Raw genomic sequence first — 21,303 nt, forward strand, 5'->3', positions numbered from 1 at the left:
CCTGCCCTTGAATACCTGTATAGTTTTGTAATCGATCTATGAGTATGTCATGATCTATGGTGTCGAACGCAGCACTAAGATCAAGTAAGACTAGAAATGAGATGCAGCCTTGGTCTGACGCAAGGAGCAGGTCATTTGTAATTTTAACAAGTGCAGTTTCTGTGCTATGGTGGGGCCTAAAACCTGACTGAAATTCTTCATACATATCATTTTTTATGCAGGAAGGTGCTCAATTGAGCAGACACAACTTTCTCTAAAATTTTAGACATAAATGGAAGATTTGAAATAGGCCTATAATTTGCCAGTACACTAGGATCTAGTTCTGGTTTCTTAATAAGAGGCTTGATAACCGCCAGCTTGAATGGTTTTGGGACGTGTCCTAAAGTTCAGGAGGAGCACAATCAGATACTTAGTCTAATCAACACAGGTGGACCACAATCTAGTAATCAATCCCACAATATAAATATTGCTGACTTACCTCTATCCATTGACGATTAATCAGTATTTGATTTGCTCTGTCTGTCATCCTATCACAGACCCAATCTTCCTTCTAACAAAGAGATCTGTACCGGGGATTTATCAGATCTACCACTTTTTCCGGATCCACGATCACTCGTGCCTCACCAAACACTTGCTCGCCCCAAGCGAGTCTCATCCATCCGATGTCGTGAGTATCGACCTCACGTCGGATGTCGCAAGATTCTCATTGTCGGTCAGCCCAAAAATCTTTTTATCTGCCAAACCGAGAGGACCTAGACGTCCGTCGTCCTGAGTCTTAATTTCCAGTCAGAGGCTTCATGGGCTCTCTCGGTCAGCCATTTGTCCTTCGGCCTCTGAATAGCAGGTGCTTATCAGCCAGTAGGGCCCGTATGCCGACACCATGACCTATTCCACTCGAGGCAACCAGGGCCCTCCTGAACGGGCTATAAAACCCCGCCGTTCCTCCTCATCGCCTTGTAGGACTCACCATTCCAACGCTGTGAGCCCCATTGAGCATCGGCCCGAGCCCTAATGACCGGGCACCTCTAACCACATAGTCCAGTACCTGCAGCCGGTAGGGCCTACCTTCCCAATGCTTAAGTCGCTCCCATTGGAGTACGTAGGCTCTTCTGGCCCGCCAATGAGATGACTTCTCAGAAAATAAAATCAGCCCCCACCAGAACTCAATGCTATTTTGGGGGGTGCTCTTAATCTGTCAGCTGTCCTCTTGTCCATTTGCTTTTTGGGGGGTACTCTAGGTTCGGATCATTCCCGAGCTCAGAGCCCTTCCCTGGACAGCACGCCAAATACGCATACCATACCTCAGCTAATTATATGTAAGCGTGAACTCTTGAAACTTTTGGGATGTTTACTCTGCAGGTGATGAGCAGAACTGGTTTCCTTCATGTGATTCCTTTCCTTCACATGATGCTTGGAATCGAGGTTCATCAGACCAGAGAATCTTGTTTCTCTCAGTCAGAGGGTCCTTTAGGTGTTTTTTTTTTTTTTTGCAAATTTAAAGTGTTTTTATGCATCTTCACTAAGGAGAGGATTGAGTATGGCCACACCACCATGAAGCCCAGATCGGTGGAGTGTTACTGTGATTTGTCCTTCTGTATATTTCTCCCATCTGTATATATGATCATGGAGGTCAACTAGAGTGACCACCAGCTTCTTGGCCACCAGTCTAATCAAGGCTCTTCTCCATCAATTGCTCAACGAAGAGTTCTGGTTGCTCCAAACATCTTCGATTATGGATAATGGAGACTACATGCTTCTGTGAACCTTCAATGCAGCAGATTTTTTTCTTTCTTCTTAACTCTTTCCCAGATGTGTAGTTTGATGTTATCCTGTCTCTGAGATCTACAGGCAGTTTTTTTTTTTAAATGTTTGGACTTCAGGGTCAACATTTCAACAATCAAATTTAATATATGAGAAAGTATATTTTCACTTGTATGAGGATTTTATTCTATTCCAAAATAAATAAATAAATATTAAAATGTGTAAACATTTCTGAAACTATCAAATTAAAATAATAAAATTACATAATTATATATCTATATACAGACCAGTTCGAGCATAGCACTGCTGAATAATGGTGCAGGAAACATTGAAATTTACATTAAAATTATTTGGTTCCTGTATTTATTATTATTATTATTATTATTCCTTAGACTAAGCAATCAATCTAAACAAAATACGTTTTGTAGCAATTCATGAATAAAAAAATTGGAAATTTAAAAAATGCCTCCAAAAAAAGGTGATTGAGGCTACCAGACTAGTTCAGGCTTTTTTTTTTTTTAGCTTGCTCGCTGTCATTCATTTATCATCTAATGGGTGGAAGCATTAAAATACTTCCTTAGGGCTTTCTGAAAAGGACTTGTTCTGTTGTGTGCATTTTCAGGATCTACAGTGTGGTTTCTAGGCCAGAAAGTCATTTTTACTTTAACCCACCATTCCTCTGCTTCACAGACCTGCTCTGAAATCTCATTTTTCATCTTCATGAATTTTAGCCTGGTCTTATTGACAGGACCTAATGGAACGTGAAAAGTCACTTTGGTTGCCTTGTCAAGAAATACGCAGCTTCTGGAAAATAGAGTTTAAAAGTTGAGCAGGCGATTTAGAAGAGCGCAGTGAAGCGTTTTGGCCCACCTTGAATGGATCACGCCGAAGCTCTCGTGGGAGCTTTAATGAGGCTTTAAACACCTTCACATGGAACGTTTCATGCTTTCATTTTGTGCCACAGTGAGATTCATAACCAAGACTTAAAATTTGAGAAATACTTCTATCTCATTAGAGATAAAGGCTGAAATCACTAACACCCCATTCATGCTAGCAGATCAAAATATGTAGGAAACAGAAAGCAACTCTGTTTACTTTATCTGTGCCAGAAGAATCCACCGCAGTGCAACAGTCACACGCTCCTTCGCATATGACTCCAGCTAGTTCAAACAGAATCCTTCCCATTTGAAATAAGAAACATTGATTTGTCTGACACACTTTCACTGCAGACTGTGTGTGAATACTAATTATACACTGTGGAACTCTATTGGTATATTCCAATGAATGTGAATGAAAGAATGATTGTGAATGAAAATACATGTCTACAAAATAGTTTGTTAGGTCATTTTCAAGGGCATAGCCTGTTGAGCGGTGTCTGAAGCAAACCCATAGGAATTGAACTGATAGTTTGCTCTTTTATATTTTAAGAGACATAATGGAGCTCTTACAGTAGTTTCATTTAAGTATATCAACAGTTGTTTCTCTTAAAAATACTTTGAAGTAAAATTACACACAGATTAGACAATTGTTGATAATTACAAACTAATTTAATAAGAAATGGTTGAGTTTTGACTTTTGATTGCACACTTGCATTTCCACAAACCAAGTTCACTGGAAATACATGACTGCCTACATACATTTCTGCAAAACCTGAAATGTTTTGGTCTGGGTAAATTTTGCTGCATTTTTCAGGTGACATGATATTACTTTTTCTCCATTGCTCAAAGTCACATATTTCCAGTCACTTTATGTCAAAACATTTTTATTTGGCCTGATATTTATACACCATAAGTCACTGTCTGAATGCATATTATTCACAAAATCCATGCAATGACTTTCATTGTTCGAAAATGTATATGCAGAGCATGCAGCAATACTTTTGCCCTCCATTAAGACAAATCAGCCAACCAACACAATTTCAAATCAACACATATTGGCACCTGTTCATATCCCGGCAATGCATTTTACATCAGCCAAGACCCCTAACCCTTCCTGGGATTTAATTTTATTTAAAGTTTAGCGCTTTTTATGACACAAATCATTGCACAGCAACTTTACAGAAAATTACGTTTCTACAAAACTTAGTTGGAAAATGTATTTCATTCGGGTCAAAAATGACCAGAACAGAACATAAGGGATAGTGTGAAAATCAGGTTTGCCATCAGGGATTTTTAAGCCTCTATGTCAATGGAAAGATTAAAACACACAGAAAGAGCTGATCAAACTGTCAGAGCTCAGCGGAAACAGTGGAGCGTTAGTTACAGTATGTATGAGCAGAGTTAGATGATGGTTATTAGATTTCCCAGTATTACTGGTATTAGAGCTGTAGTCAGTGGTAAAAGACAGAGAAATGAACACGTGTTGGATTTGCCTGACTGAAAGACATTTCAGAGTTATTAGATTAGAAAGGCAAACGTTCTTTTTATTCTAACAAGGGCAGATTAACTGTAAAAATTATGATCAAGAAAAATGAGCATTCAGTATTTATTTTCTTACCCTTGTCTTTGTTGTGCTTCCACCAAACTTCTTACTCAACTAACTTTATAAATGACTGGTGCTCAGCATTATTATCTGGCCTCTGTGTTGCAGGAGGAGTCCGGGGAGACAGGTAGCATAATTCAGCAGAATAAGATGTTTTCAGGGAGAGGGTATGAAGTAGGTGGTTTGTTAACCAGTTAAATGAGGGAACAGTGGGAGGACAGCACAGCGAGAGAGACAGAAACCCCAACACTGAGCCTCTCTGTGAATCAAGATGATGGCACTGTACTGTGAAGCACACGTAAGTAGCCAAAGTCTCACAAGTGCAATCACTCGCCATTTCAGCTCCGCAGCAGGATGGACATCTCTAGAGCGCTGAAGGCTCCCGCTACATTTACCCTCGTCTTGGCCTGAATCTTTATGCTCAATTTCTCTGAAACAAGACCCCCTGAGAGAGAGGGGAGAGACTGGTAGAAACATGTCACACTCAGACATGAACACACACACACAAATAAAAGGGTGTTTCTGCACCTTTTTGCAATTTTGGCCCTGTGGACTTTTAGAAAGTAACCTCTCTTAAAAGTTTGCAGGTTTTTCTTAAAACACTTTTTACACTCTCACTAGTTTATTTAATTTGTCTACTGACAAAGTCCAATAAATACATCCATAACAGGAGTATTCTGTCTTTTTTCTGCTACATTATCATTTTCACAGTCATTTTATGCTTATTTATATACTACTTTAGTATTTATTAATATTCTGAATTATCTTAAATTTTTATATTTCAGATTCATTTTCATTTTAGTGTAAGTTTTAGTAACTTTGTTTATATATTTATATATATATAGCTGTAATTTGTTTTAATTTCTGTGATTGTAGTACTCCAGCTTCAACTTTTTATCCAATATTTCAATTTAATAATATTTCATCTTTATTTCAATTAATAGAAACAATTATTATTATTATTTAAAATAGAAATGTATTCATTATAAAAACAGCACAATTTCCACTGAATCCATAATTATGTATTAATTATGCTATGGTGAAAACTTAATTTTAAACATTTAAAGTTCATTAGGTTTTTATTAATTTAAGTATGTGTCTTATATTTTCACATGATATTGTATATTTTGATCTTTAATCTTTTTGTTGTCTTGATGCATGCTCCTTGTAGTTTTTGTACTTGTGCAAAGTTGATATAAATATGTATACACAAATATATTAAAATGGTTAACATGTTTATTGTTTTTTTTCACTTTCTGTTCAGATTATCATGTTTCATAAACATAGGCCTTCTAATTAATGTTAGATGACAGACATCAAATGCTACTATTTAAATATTACAACATTTGAAGTATCTGGGACAAGGCTTAAATCGTAAAATCTAAAGGCTCATATATATATATATATATATATATATATATATATATATATATATATATATATATATATATATATATATATATAAAAATATATATTCACATTTCTGGGACAACTCGTACTGTAGCTTGAAGGATCTCCATAGATATACTGTATATTATCATGAGGGGGATGTCAGAACAATCATTGGCTGTGGTTCAAACGTTATTTGTGAAAGCATAAATTGTAAGGACTTGTTTTGGGCAGGTTTGAGGACACTTAAAGGAGCACAGCAATAATTGCTTCCCTGGAGACTGGAAAAAAATGGCCTCATTCCTGCAGCCTTTCGCCACAGCAGTATTTATAGTGTATCTCCCTCTTTGTTAAGGCAGAACCCAGCACCAACATAAAGAAAGATGTTATATACTGTATAAATATACATATACATATAAATACCATGAGTGCTATTTATTGACCTCTATGTTACTGTTTAGGATTTACCTCTGTTGAAGTCACATGGTGTGCTGGGCAGGCTTTCAAGAAAAGCTCCCGGTGGATGTGTAATTCAAGGTTTCTATTTCATGTCATGTCCGCAGAGAGCATCTCTTGATGAACGATGCATTGTTTATGTGATCTGTGCACCTGTCACTTCATCTCCAGCGGCTAGGTGTTTAAGTGAAGCGTTTAGATCCACATTTATCATTACTATCAAGCTAAAATGTTAGTAGAGTTTAATCTGCAGTCCCCATACCCTTTGCTTGGGCTGTCAGATGACAGACTATTCCTTCCCCCCAACCCTCAGTTGTTTTTCGCCTTCTAAAGCATTCTCGCAGTATGGGAGAGTCGATGTGCTGGAGCCGTTCCATATGATATATTCCCCAGTGGCCTGATTTCCAGTCCAGTACATGTACATGCTAACTGTTCTGGTTGGCTGTGATTCGCCCACTCAGTACCATTAGATAAAGTGTTTCTGCTGCTTATCGTGGAAGAAGCACCCGCCTGCTTACTCCAAAGACCTCTTCAAGGTTTCGTTAAATAGCATTTCCCTCGCTCAGGGAAGGCAGGAGCTGAAAACGGTGGAGATGAGACGGGCACATGTGTGTAAGCTCACCCAGGTGACTAATAATGGATCATCATCATGGTTTTGACAACACAGTGATGTTTGGTGCATTTAGAGCATGACTGTTACCATTTTTGAGCTGCCTTATTTTCCTATTTTTCTCCTTCTAATGCTTTTCAAAAAGATCTGCAATAACAAGCTACAGTATGAACCAATGCGGCCAGATAAATCACAATGAAATCTTCATCTATAGTGAAAATAGTGCAAACAATGCTGTTTCTTTGTCATTATTGTATTTGTGAAATTGACTGGTAATTTCTGAGTGAAAATTATTGAAAATAAATCACCACCATTTTTTTTTCAATGCACTTATTGTGCAATTTGAAAAGATGTGCACTCATTTAAAGCATGAACCAAAGCAACCAGATTAAACCTAAAAAAAGGGAAAAAATCTTGAAAAAGTTATGTTTCAATGCACGAGCCCTTTCTCTAGATCTTTAGATCAAAAATCCATATGCTGAAAAACAAAATTGATGTAGAAACAATTTTCAGTCTGAAATTACTACTAAATTTAATATTTTATTACAAACTGCAAGTGACACATTGATTTAATTTGAAATATTGAAATATTTGTATTAACAGTGTAGTTATTAAAACCATTTTACCATTTTACTTCTGCCTTGTACAGGATATAAGGAGATGGTAGAGCTTGCAGTAAGCAACAATAAGGTCATGGCTTTGATTCCCAGCAAGTGCACATACTGATAAAACACATAACTGGAATGCCATGTAACTTCATCCACATTACATTCATGCATTTGCTACAAACTATATCTGTCAAAAGCATAAATGCATTTTTGCTTGCAGTGTGTTCCTAACAATACTCAGTTACAAATCGCATCTTTTCTAATGTGTCTAATGTGCATTTATAGAGTTTGTCTTGTTCATGCACTCACATATAGTAGATATTAGTGTGTGTGTGTGTGTGTGTGTCGGGGGGGATTGCATGCTCAGATTTGATAAGGCTTCGATGAAACACAAAGGCAAAAGCCCATGAAAATGTTTGGTAGCCAAGAACAAAGACATGCCTGCTCTTAGTATCCAGTGGGAAGAATACACATACTTTATGTTCAAATCTCCACTGATGCAGATCATGGAATTATCTCTATTTATAGGACTCGTTTTTAGCATTTTTTTTATTTTAGTTTTGTAGAGTTTAAAGCCAAAATTGACCCTCTTTAATTTCTCACAGTAACATATTATGTTTTTTAGGCATATTATAGATTATAATGATTAAAACTGATTAAAGTCACTTCAATATACCTAACATTAACACCTCCAAAAACATGTATTTAATGTCTGCGTAAGAGTTTGTGATCATCTTTTCATCCCTATAATGATGTATATGCAAGTGAAGTGAATTATTATTATTATTATTTTTTAAATGAGAAAAAAAAAAGTATGGCGGGATTTGATTTTGTCCATTGCGAACTGAATGGACTGTTATTTGTTATTTGCTGTGCTCTGATATGATTATGCTCTGGTATAATTTGATTAAAGTTTATGAGGGCACATGAATTTAAAATAACAGTTATGTGCACACATAAATCCTAAACAATGCAATATTCCATTACAAAAAATTTTTTAAAAAATAAATTCATTTATTGGTAACTTTAAATAGTCAGCATGATGGAATAAAAAAATCCACACTGACTTTTTCCATCCTAGTTCCCAAGCGTAGCCAACAAAATAAATATTTCTCAGAACATTTCATTAGAAAAGTTCTAGCAGAAAATACTGTTAGGCATTGTTCTGCAAAGCACAGTAATGCACTTCTATTATCAATCTTTATTTCTCTTTTCAGGTTGTCCCATGGCCATTAAGCGAGTAGGAAGTTCTAAACGGATCGCTCTGGCAGCAGCAGCCATGATGGCGATGGATTCTGACGTGACACAGGGACCATCTGTCTCTTCTGCTCACCCTCTCCACCTGCTCTCGCTCTCACCCCTCAATCTTCCCTTTCTAACGGCACCTCACACAGGTAGGGATACGAAAGAAAATGCTTTCATTAGTGTCCTTGTGCTTGTGAAAAAAAAATCCCCAATGGTTGCCTATCAAACACTGCCGCTGTCCCAAAGGATTCTATAGCTGCGGTTCTGGGGAGTAACCAACTAAAAGTTGCAATCCTTTTAACGCAATAATGTTTTGCAAAGACAGAAGCTTGGCTTTTTTCAAATCTGTGAAGCTTTTCTAGTAACATATTGTGATGTAACGGTACAGTCGCAATGATTGCGAATATTTTATTGTTCAGACGACTCGGGTGAGTGGATAATTCAATGACTTACTTGTAAGGACACATGTTTTGTAACCGAAGTGAATTAGGGATTCAGTCACTTTTTGTTACCTACTGTGACATAATGATAAGACCAAAAGAAAGAATCACAAATAGAACAAATTTTTGTTTTTAATTAATGTACTCATGATTTTGCATAAACCAAAGATTACAAAGATTACATAGATTGTCTTGACTAAATGTTGCCAGTAAATCTCTTTCCTCATCATTGCTTCAGCTTTTTTTCTTCTGCCTCAGGTTTAAACTAACCTGCTTTGTGTTGTTTTGTCTGACCCACTTGGTATGATTCTTGGGTTCATAATGAGGGCCTGCTTTCTCACAAAGCTTCTGATGTCCTAATTGGTGAATTGTAATTGCAAATGCCTTTCGTTATGCAAATATCACAGTTTTTTAGTCAGGGGTTGTCAGAAATAGTCTTTTTCCATCACTTTAAACTCAGCACGCATGAAAATCAAGGTTTTACAGTGCATTTCAGTAAAAACTGAGTTAGTGTGTTTGCGTACACTGCTTTGATGCAGAGTTTTAGATGAAATTTGAGGGTTTTATGGTTGTCGATTTGGACTTCCCCAAGCAATTACAAGAAATGTTGCTGCTTGAGCACCTATCTTCTTGCTGAGTTTGTTGTGGTGTTGTTCTTACCATAACATTCCCATTTCTCTGAAAGGAGTAAGAGTTTCTCTTTGCTGAAGTGGACATGTTTAAATCAAGGGTCAGTGCATAATGACTGAACTGAATTCAAGTACAGCCGTGAAACAGACAGAGTGTATCCTTTTTATTTCCCTGTCTTTCTTTTTCTCACTTTCTCTGCCTTCATGCATATTGATTAACTGTTTCCTTCCTTTGTTGTTCACTGAACTTGTTCAGTCCCTCTTGCGGCTGGATTGCCTGAGGTGAAAAACCATGCGCGGGTGTCAATAAGAGTGTGTGCATGAGTCTGAGTGCAGATCTATATATTTTATGAGCAAATGTATTTATTTTTCAGCTCTGGTCTTGTACTGTATGTGGGTGTGAGGGATGAATTCTCTGCTGTGAATCAATAGGAAATGTGGCCGTGGTTGTCAACATACCCTGTATGGATGACAGGAATCCTCCCCTGGAATTACTTCCTTTTAGCCAGGCCTGAAAAGCAACATTAAAGCAAACAGGCCAACAAACCCCGAAGGGCTCTTAATTTAGCTCTAACGATGTATATGCATGTTTGTCTGATGTTGTGGCAACTGGATCACTCTTCATGTCTGGTCCACGCAGCATCAGCCCACTGCATGTGAACTCTAATGATGCTTTAAATTATTCTGATTGCAATGTAGTAGTTAAGGCAGAAATGATTATCGTACACTTTGTGTGAGGGGAGATAACGGAGGTGTATTTCTCTCTCTGGATGCAAGGTTTAAGGATGATAACTTACATAAGACACAGAAGGGAGCGAGCTCAGTAGAAAGTCTTATTTATTAACCTACAGTACAATCCGGCTGAAATACCACTGCACAGTAATTACTTTTTATATTATCAATTCTCATGTATCATGTATTATATTATACAAATAATATGTACAATTATTTTACAATGTCTGTGAATGGCTATATAGTATGCAAAAGTAAAAAAGCATGTACTCTATAAAATATTTATTAACGTATATGAAATAGAATTTTTTATGTTACACATTTGTAATGAATTTTTAAGTTTATCGTTCATTTTAAATTCATATATTTGAGCCACGATTCAGCCACATTGCAGATATCGTGCTGTCTACAGCCTACAGTTGACTTTTAAGTAAGCATCTTAATGGAAATGGAATCTCAAGTTTGAGCATCATACAAATAGCGGTACTCATGCTTTATCGATTTAACTAAATTGCATTTGATGAGAACAAAATCTGAATTGAAAATGGATAGTTACACTAACTTGCAAAATCCACACCATTATTAAATTGAATTGAAACAACTTTGAACTGACTTGAGGTGGCACTATCATTTTCTGTTCTGTATTTGTTTCATAACTGATGAACATTGACATGTTATTGAACTGAATTTTAACATTATTCTCTTCTGTAGAACTGCTTTATAGCAAAAAATTTATTTTTATAATTGATTCATTATAATACATTTATAACAATATTTTCCTGTTTATTAATGTGAAGCTGTGCTGAAACAATCTGTGTTACTATTTAAATAAATATGAAAAAAAAACGTTCCCAATCTAATGATGAAGCATAAAAATACACAGCACATTCAAATACAGTCATCTTTTAATCACGAGATGAATTTTATTAATATTTTTATTTTATTTTTTAATTCTGAAAAAATAAGTATATATATATATATATATATATATATATATATATATATATATATATATATATATATATATATATATATATAAAACATACATCAAACGATTTCTCCACTTTGTCTGGCAACTAAAGTGCTTTTATTTCCATCCTAGATGGCAAGCACAGTGCATGCTTTTCATGCAATGATAACTTTGAAAGCCAATCTGAAGGTATTTTAGAATAATATGCTGCCTACCTTTTGGAACAACCTTAATGATAGGAGCATGCTTATGATGCCTTAAGTTGTTGCAAATGTATGCAGCTCACTAGATTTTGAAACAGAGCCAACAAGGAGTTTTGTGGATGCTGAACTATGTCATAATAGATGCATGATTTTGAAGCAGATGTTGATATTATATCAATATGAATGAGTTGAGTTTGATCTCCTTATTTGAGTTTATTATGGTCTCTGTCAGTGCCAACGCTGTGAGGAGTCTTTTAATGCCAATGGAGGCGGATTTGAGCTCCCTTCAAATGCCTGAATTATAGGAGTCCTACACATCTGTGCTGAGAGATTAGGCTTTCAACCGATGCCCTGAATGCGACGCCATTGTTGCCAAACCAATTTTTTCCCTGCAAGTAAATGATAGAGGAATAGTATTGTATGGCCAAAATCATGTATCACAGTGTGAAAAGTTTTTGAGCAGGATAACAGTATCAGCATGAAGTTGAGTAAATAGAGACAGAACTATTTCTGTGTTTGTGTCAGAGGCTTTTTGTCTATTTATGTTGAGATGTTGCAAAATAAGTTGAACTAATATGTTGTCTGCCAAATTCCCAAAGCTCATGATGTCTAGATGCCTTGCACTGATGTGGGAGAAGTTGTTCTTGGCTCAGACATAAAGATGTGTTTCTGCAGTGATAAAAACGAAAAGAAACAAAATATCTGAGTCATAATTACAGCACATTACATCATATACAGCTGTGATCAAAATTATTCACACCCAAGGTAAATATGATCAAAATAGGTTTTGAAAACAGATCTGCATCGTTAATCCTTTTGATCTTTCATAAAAAATATATATTTTTTAATAATTTCAAAATATTTTAGAATCAGAAATGTTTCTTGAGCAGCAAATTAGAATGTAAAAATGTTTTCTGAATGATCATGTAAACATAGAAAAAAGTTATTTGAAATTGTAATGATTTCATAATATTACTGGTTTTACTATGTTTTTGATTGTATAATAGTGTTAGTTTAAAAACTTTTAAACAATGATGTAATTCTGTCTCTGACTTAGAAATGTGGATGAAGTTTTGAGTCTGTGTTATGCAAATGCCACTCGTGGAGTTTTTATGACTTACACAAGGTGTGACCCACCAAAAGCCAAAGGCCGAAATTTAAACAAGCTGGGCTGCTGAATGAGGGGACAATTATGCAAATTACATTATGTCTGATAACAGCAGCATTAGTAGGTCATGATTTACATAAGAAGGGTATTCACTGCTTGGGAGATAACACTTTAGAGATTAATTTGGAGTTTTCTGAGAACACCTTCAACTGATAAATCATTACTGTGAACGACAGAGATAGAGGGGAGGAGTATATGCTCTTTTTCTCTATCTGTCTTCTGCTAATTTCCTAATTACAAACTTAACTCAGAACAGTAGTTGGTCAGTCCAGAGGGTCAACTACAACATTCTGCAGACAAAACATGTGACATTATATTTATATGCATATTTTAGGGGTGTAATGGTTCACAGAATTCACGGTTCGGTTCGATACAATACAGTGGAACATTTTCAATATGGAGGTGGGGGGATACATCGCAATGTTGGAAATATTTCAGTTTTAAACCATAATGTTTAAAGACGTTTGGAATGTCTTAATCTCAGTCAATTCGCTATACATAAAGTGAAAGAAAAAAATGGAATGAAAGAGTAATGACAGTGTAATGCTTTCGGCATCTGAAACCACATATTCTCTTACGGTGACGAAAGATTAATCTACTTCATTACAGTAGGCTATATGATTAACTGTTTTAATTTATTCTCTTAATATTTCTCTTGTGGCCTGTACATAGTGAAAACAATTATAATTTGTATAATAGACTTGTTATAAAAGACCTTAAAAGAAAAAAATAATTGAGGAGTAATAGCCGAATCTTTTGTTATCCTTGCAGGACGTCAATTATGCAGTAATTATTGTGTGGCAAATTAATTGCAATGTTAATTTAATAATAAAAGTAACTTCATAATATTAATAGGCCTAATAATAATAATGATAATAATAGTAATAATAATAAAGAATGTAACAGGTCTACATTAATTGGAAATGCCAAATGATACAATGCTACAAGATCACCGTCTTTTGAGGCAGTGGCAATGAGAATATTCTATTTCACACACTTTAAACATGTTTGTTGTGAAATTACCTGATAAAAGTTGACTATGGCGTGCTAATATTTACTTGAACTAGATTTACAACCCTTTTAAGACATAAAAAAGTAGCTTCTTATTACATAATAAAAGTTGTGCATGGATGTAGATGATTAATAAAAGATATTTTATATATATCGAAAAAAGAAACGAATCACATTTTTTTCTGAAATAAATCACAATTCATTGCAATAATTTTACTTTAAATCTTCAAATTTATGTACAAAGGACACAAAGACAATATGTTTTTAATATTTGTTTAATGTCATCTTTTTTTATGACTGAAGGCCAGTAACACTGATACCAATACTACTGATCTCTCTATAAAATAGTTTTTCCCCTAATGTTTAACCATATAGCCATTCAGCATTTAAGTATAATTGAGCCATCAATTTTAACTTTTTTGTTTTACTTAAAAAAATGGCTTCTAATTTAATTTAACTTAAAACCATTTTCATATAAACGGATTATAAGAACAGTCATATAACCGGTGAATTTCAGCAGAAATATACAGAAATTTAAATTTAAGTTATAAAACACTAATTTCTACATTAAATATAGGTGAATCCTAAGCTTTAAAATTTATTGATTTGTTCCTTGTTTTTCTCTTTTTGATGAACAGCCTTCAAACAGCTGGTTATTAGCTTGTTTTGGCTGCTATTTCTTTAAGACCTGCCGCTGCTGAACGTGACACGGGTCTGAAACGCATCGTATTTTCTCTCAACTATCTTTACATTTTCTCACTCACTCACATCTCTACTAATGAACTGACGAGTTAAATCAGGTGTGTAATATGAGGGCGACACTGCTAGGCTGCTCCAGGACAGTTTTGAAAACCATTTCAGAGACATGTTCTTAAATGTGATTCATGTGAATTATATTACACGCGTGCACAGTTTTAAGGTAGCTTTAAACACCTTTTTGGTAACTTGAATTAAACTGACCATGACATGGCATGCACGTAGTTTAATGCGTGCTTTGATATGAAATGATAAAGACTACAGCGCGCACCAGCGCCTTTGTGCTTGAAATGGAAGATCACGCGCTGTGAGCACAGTACCGTTTCCACACTAGTTTGAATAGTGCCTGTCACGAATGAAGTGGAGAGTGTCTGTATGTGTGTATATATATATATATATATATATATATATATATATATATATATATATATATATATATTCATAGAAATGCATGGCTAAAGTAGTTGCATAAACATATAACTTCGCCAAATGATTTCAGTTATTTAAAAGGTCCGTCCAGCCTACAACAGCAAAATAACCAAAATCCATGACAAAACTGATTAAGCAACCATTTTCATTATAAGGAACCTTTTATGCAATAAAAAAGATTCTATGAACGTTAAAGGTTCTTCAAAACTCTTAAAGTGAAGCATGGACTTATATTTTAGATAAGAGCATCTGCTAAATGAATAAAATTACATATTTTTAAGCAGTGCAAAATGTTATTAAAACTGTTTCTTGAGCAGCAAATCATATTGCAATGATTTCTGAAGGATCTTGTGACACTGAAAACTGTAGTAATGATGCTGCAAACTCAGCTTTACCATCACAGCAATAAATAACATTAAATATACTAAAATAGAAAAGTTTAAATGGTTATAATAAATGAAAATGTTTTTTTTTTTAAAAGTAGAGAATCCAATCTTTTGAATGGTAGTATATATATATATAAACACACTGTATATATGGTAAAGGGGTAAAGGCTTTTGCTCAGCTGCAGCTCTCAGCTCTCCCAGCTCATGGACTTGTGGACTGCTTGTACTACTCTTGTTCACACTGATCAGGTCAGCCTTACAGCTTTAATTGATTGAAAAGGTCACCGGAGAGTGATAAAGAGCAAGAGAGGGAGGATGATTAAAGTGGAGAGGTCTCTAGCAGAGCTTTCATTAATATTACGCACTCAGACCGAACTAAGAGAGATTCACTAATGACTCTGAGGATGCTTGCTATGAATTTGGTACCACATTTAGATGAGCGCTTTGCCCCCTGGAAATTCCCTGCATGGAGTCCTGATTTAGCAGATCTATCAGGCTTGCATGACACCTTAAAATTGCTCTAATCTTAAATACTTCCTGCTGTTCCAGTTACATTTACATAGACTATAATAAAACAATTATAGGTTGATTTCAATAATAATAATAATTATTATTATTTTTATTAGTATTATTACTAGTAGTAGTGGTATATAGTAAAATGCAGTTGTCCTCAGGAAAATAATGTGTAGTAATAGTAGAAGTAGTAGTAATAATAAAAAATAACCTGATTATAACAATGATGATAAACAACACGTTGTTATTACTAATACTTTATTTGTATTTGAATTATCAGTAGTAATAGTAAATAGCAAGTGAAGATATTGTGAAGCAAGGGTAGCTGTGTATTGATTTATTTATTTGTGTTCTTTTTACAGACATCTTTTAAAATTACAAAAGTTTATTTATATATATTTTTTAATGAATCTTTTTTATTATACTTTTATTATAAATTTTATTGAACAATAATGTGGCATAAGGCATGATTTTGATGCTTGTATACTGCAAGGCAACAAAGGTATATTGTTGTCTATCAAATGATATATTATTAATATATGTGAGATATTTATTTCCCGGTCTGCCTATGACATCTTTGAATAGTAATGCTAAGGGTGCAAAGATAGGGTGCCCGTAAAGTGATTTGTTTGGTTTTGTTGTGGCCACAAGATATTCATTTGTGGGAACGTCATATTAACTCGTGGGAACGTCATATTATGTCGTGGCCACGAGATCATTTTGTCGAGGTAACGACATCCTTATGTCGTGGCCTTGAGATGCTATGTTGAGGGAACAACATCCAATCAAAATAAAATATAAATGATTCCATCTCTGATAATCCTGGGTTGCTATGGTCACACAGGTTTGTTGACGCATTAAACTCATGGCCACGAGAAAAACATGTTGTTCCCTCAACATCAGAAGTCCTGGCCACGAGAAATGGATGTTGTACCATCAACATAGCATCTCGAGGCCACGACATAAGGATGTCGTTACCTCGACAAAATGATCTCGTGGCCACGACATAATATGACGTTCCCACGAGTTATTATGTTGTGGCCATGTAAACCAAAACTAAGTAAACCCAACAAGTCGCGTTATGGCTACCGTACAAAGCAGTTTTATTGTTTTTTTTTTGTTTTTTGTTTTTTTCTTCTCCAGATTATTGACAGCGTGAGCATCATTCACCACCAGACTGAGAAGAGATGAGGTGCAAATGGCACATTTGAATGTGTGCCAGTCAGTTTTTCACAGTGTCGCTTGGTTGTAATTTGGGTATTTTGGCATCACACACACTCACGGCTTCATTACCTGTGATTTGTTTCTGAGCAGCTGCACATTTGTGTCACTCTGGCTTCAACACGTTTTGTGTTTTATTAATAATTGAAGACCGGATTGAACTGCTAATTTCACAGGTAATGTGAATCACTTAAACAGAATGAACATAGACAGATAAACTATTGTAACAACAATGAGTTTTACATAGTAATTAACTCAAATGATATATAGGGAATTTGAATAATTAATCAAGAATTTGATTAATATATATCTCAGATGACAGTTACATTTAATTTTATTGATTATGAAAAATAGCTCAATTGCCAATACCAATACTAATCACAGGGCACTGTAATTTACTCATTAATATGTCAATATTACATTCTTCATATCAATTGTTGTGATATCTCTTACTGTAGATTACTGCAGATCAAACCGTGGTATGTCCAGCACACCACTGTAGACCTATCAATTTTCAATAAAGTTATCACGCCTTATAATTCAAGGAAAAGTATTCTCTGGCCATGAAAATATTATCCTATCCTTATGATAAATTTAGTTTCTAAATTTAGAGCTTGTAGCTAAAGACCAAAACATTTCAGTGACTCGTAATGTGAGTGGGGTGGAGTCCAGGCCAATCATTTTATATATGGGTTTTTAATAATTCAACTAGTAATACATCAAACTACAAATCACACAGAGTAAATATGCGTACGAAAATACAGACAATAAACATTTACAAGACATAACGGAATCCAAATAAAAGAGAGAGAGAGAGAGAGAGAGAGAGAGAGAGAGAGAGAGAGAGAGAGAGAGAGAGAAGTGGAGAAAGCGAGAGAGATCACAGAATGAGCTCAGGTATGAAAATCAGTCAGTAAACCTTAGTGGAACCAACAACGAATCAAATAATAGCAACACTTTAAAGCAGCATTTAAATCTCCATAGAAAACGATACTTGCATGGCCCAGTGGGTGACCGTGGTACCGGCGACGCACGTGTGATGTCACGTGGTCCTTTGAAAACTGCGCGCGTGGGCCGGAGGCCGTGTGACGCGCGTGCAAGCTGCGCTGGATCTTGGCGTGAGCGTGGATCACGTGTTCCTTTGTTGCAAAGAGGTGTTCGTTCATCTTCGCGTGGTATTTGAAAGGTTCAACAAACAATGTTCCAGAATTCGTCTTCATTGTGTGGAGTGGCGAATAGTTGAATAAACTTAGTAAAGAAAAGAAAACAAAACAACGAAAATGAAAGTTTCCAAATGAGCCATGAAAATGGCTTTCCTCTCCTCAGTCCGTGTGCTGAGGGGGGAGGAGAACTGAGCGCGGCCCGAGGCCGCGCGGAGCGACGTGTCCGAGAACGGAGAACGGGAAGAAGAGAAAGAAGAGAGAGGCGGACCTTGTTCGGTCGACTCTTATAGCTTGAGATGTTCACGCCTCTTTTCGCGTGAACCACCCAATGAACATCCGCGATCTGAAGCGGCGGGAAAGTTCCTTTGTCTCTGGGAACAACCCACCCTAATGATTTAGGACTTGTCCGATTTCATCAGGGATATTCTAGCACGTTCGTAATTCCAGAATAATACATTTTTCATTACTTTACTTTAGATAAGTGGGTCTGTCAAAGCATGACGATTAGAACAAGACTAGACATAATATATATATGACCAAAGATCTAATTTTTAGATCGAATTACACATTTAAAGATTTGTTTAACACATGATAACACTGCAGATGTTGGGAAACATCTAAATGTACCAAAAGGGAATACGTAATACATTTATAAAACATGAAAACAGAAAGTTAATGAATACATTCCATAGAATGCATTGTTCAAAAGAAGCCAGTGACTTGGCTTCTCTGCTGTCCTGTGTGGTCGTAACTTTTACAACCTGCAAAAGTGGGGGTTGCAGAAACATGGCTTTCTTTGAGAAGGTTAAAGTGAGGAGAGACATTTCCTAAAGTATGAGCTTGCAACTTATACTCTTCACATAACAAGGATTAACCATTTTATGCAATCCAAAAACATAATTAAAATACATATTAATAATAAAATGAAAGTAAGGAACTTATACAAAAAGGTTTCCTTTGTCTCCAGTGTGTTGGAGGAATTTGGGTTGGGGGTTTTCGTTTCTTCTTTGAAGCTCGCATGGGTATCGTAAAGTAATTTAAGTCCAGCCAGGCTGGCATTTAGTACCAACAGTCTGAATTTATAAAACAGAATTTAACCCATGAATCGCTGACCTGCATATCTGTTACACTATTGAATCCTTATGTCATATTCAGGATGTTCTTTTTTTGACAATCATGTCTAGAATTGGTACACTAGTTATTATCGAAGCCCTGGTTTGCCGTCCTATTAAAATCAAGGGTCTGATGTATTTGCAGACTCTTTTCACAAGATGTATGCCACTGAGCCTTTGATATATGAAATCTTCATCATTAGCTTCATTCAGTTTGCCGAGCAGGAGCCATTCTTATTCCAGGACAGTGGCTGTACTGTCGAAAAGACTAGATCAGTACAGTGATAGAGTGATTATGTGACAGAAAGAAAGAAAGAAAGAAAGAAAGAAAGTCTGTTTAGCAGTTCTGAAATTGTCACAAAACTGTTTTTGCACTGATGCCATTAATATGAATCATCTTATCCCTCTAATTTGCATCCAAAATAATCAAGTGAGTTGAAGTTAAATTCATGTGTGAAGTTTTAATTTAATGAATTATCCAATGAAATAGGCATTTCCAAATCATGGTTAATACTAACCCAGTTTTTATCAATTGATTTATTTATTGATTGGTTGATTGATTGATTTCAATTAGTAGCCAAGGCAGTATTTCTAATTTCAATTTAAGTAAAAAAAAATAATTTAATGTTTAATTTATAAGTCCACTGAGGTATGAGGTATGAAAGGCCAAACGATGTGGAATATTATTTATTAATTTATTGGCATGAAAAGTAAGTTTCTTTTTTGACAATGTCTGCTTTATTTTTGCATCCAAAATAATCAAACGAGAAATGAAGTTTTAATTAACTGGATAATCCAAAAATTAGCCATTCTTACTTGGTCATTTAATACTGAAACTTTTTCAAATCTATTTTCAAAGAAAATTGAAGCAAAAATAACTACTATTTTTCATTTTGCTTTAGTCATTTTGTCATGTCCTTTTGTATTTCTATTAAAATTTTTGATTAAGTTTTAGTTGTAGCCATTTCATTACTTCAGCTTGGCTATTAAATGTTTCACATTTTTTTTATAATTTTTTTTTCTTCACATTTTCAGGCAAAAACAATTATATTGTCATAAAATGACTCCTACAATGGAATCAGATTTTGGTCGTTTAGGTGTTTGGATCTTCTAAATGGCTGGTCATCATGTTTGATGATATGTTATTTTCTAAACACAGCACCAGATTGTCTTCCAACAGAGCCGATAATTACAGTTGTCTCTGAAGGAATATTTTATTGCTTAATTGACAATTCAAGAAAACCCTCCTGTAGATCACTGGGACATTGATTCTCACATTGTTATGCTGAACAGTTGGAGATTTTGCAGATTTACTGTCTGCAAACCAGTTTCCCATAGCACAGAGAATTACTCACCAACACCGAAATCAATTTAGCCTGTCAAGTTCCCTGCTTCCCTGAGCCGCTGAATAAAACTCTTATCGTTTTCCCATTCCTACTGTCTCCCTGTTTTAATGTGGGCTCATATCTTATCAGGATAGATGCCCCCACAATTTCTAAAATGAGTGAACTTCACCAGTATCCTATCGTTTGGATGGAGAAAAGAAAGCTATTACCAGTGGCTCCTGGACGGCTGAAAGAGTTCTGAACTCTTCCTCAAGACTTCTGAAGAGGGTCACTCCTTTCCTCTGTATCTGTCCCTTTGTAAGCCTCCACATTAAAATTCCCTTTCAAATTTTTATCATCAAAAGGTAGGGAAAAAACTCTCAAGTCTTCAAGCTGTGCTTCTGATTGGTTGTCAGAGTAGATGAGGGTCTAATCTCTGTGGGTGATGTCCTAATCTCTGACCTCTGTTTAGCTTTCACTCGGGTCCCTCGGCGGAATATACTCAAGTCCGCTTCAAGGAGAGTCTTGAGCCCACCGCGTCATGACCCATCGGAAAGTAAAATTAAGAATGATGTTTTAATAGCTCAGTTGTTAGTCCTAGACAGCAATGGGTTCCCTGATTAGGTCTCCTGAATTTTTTTTTTTTTTTTCAGAATAGTTTCCATCATAGTCCACAATCCAAAGTCAAAGATTTC

General features: G+C 35.5%; 1 protein-coding gene across 1 annotated transcript in view; it reads left to right on the plus strand.

Moving 5' to 3' along the window:
* tcerg1l (transcription elongation regulator 1 like) overlaps nucleotides 1-21,303 on the plus strand; it is a 79,019-nt gene that overhangs the window by 17,351 nt on the left and 40,365 nt on the right. Inside the window, exon 5 of the mRNA XM_026264094.1 lies at nucleotides 8,523-8,699. Within this exon, the coding sequence (XP_026119879.1) occupies nucleotides 8,523-8,699 (177 nt within the window). The remainder of the gene's footprint in view (nucleotides 1-8,522; nucleotides 8,700-21,303) is intronic.

Source organism: Carassius auratus, unplaced genomic scaffold, assembly GCF_003368295.1.
Source record: "Carassius auratus strain Wakin unplaced genomic scaffold, ASM336829v1 scaf_tig00216849, whole genome shotgun sequence".
Classification (NCBI taxonomy): Eukaryota; Metazoa; Chordata; class Actinopteri; order Cypriniformes; family Cyprinidae; genus Carassius; species Carassius auratus.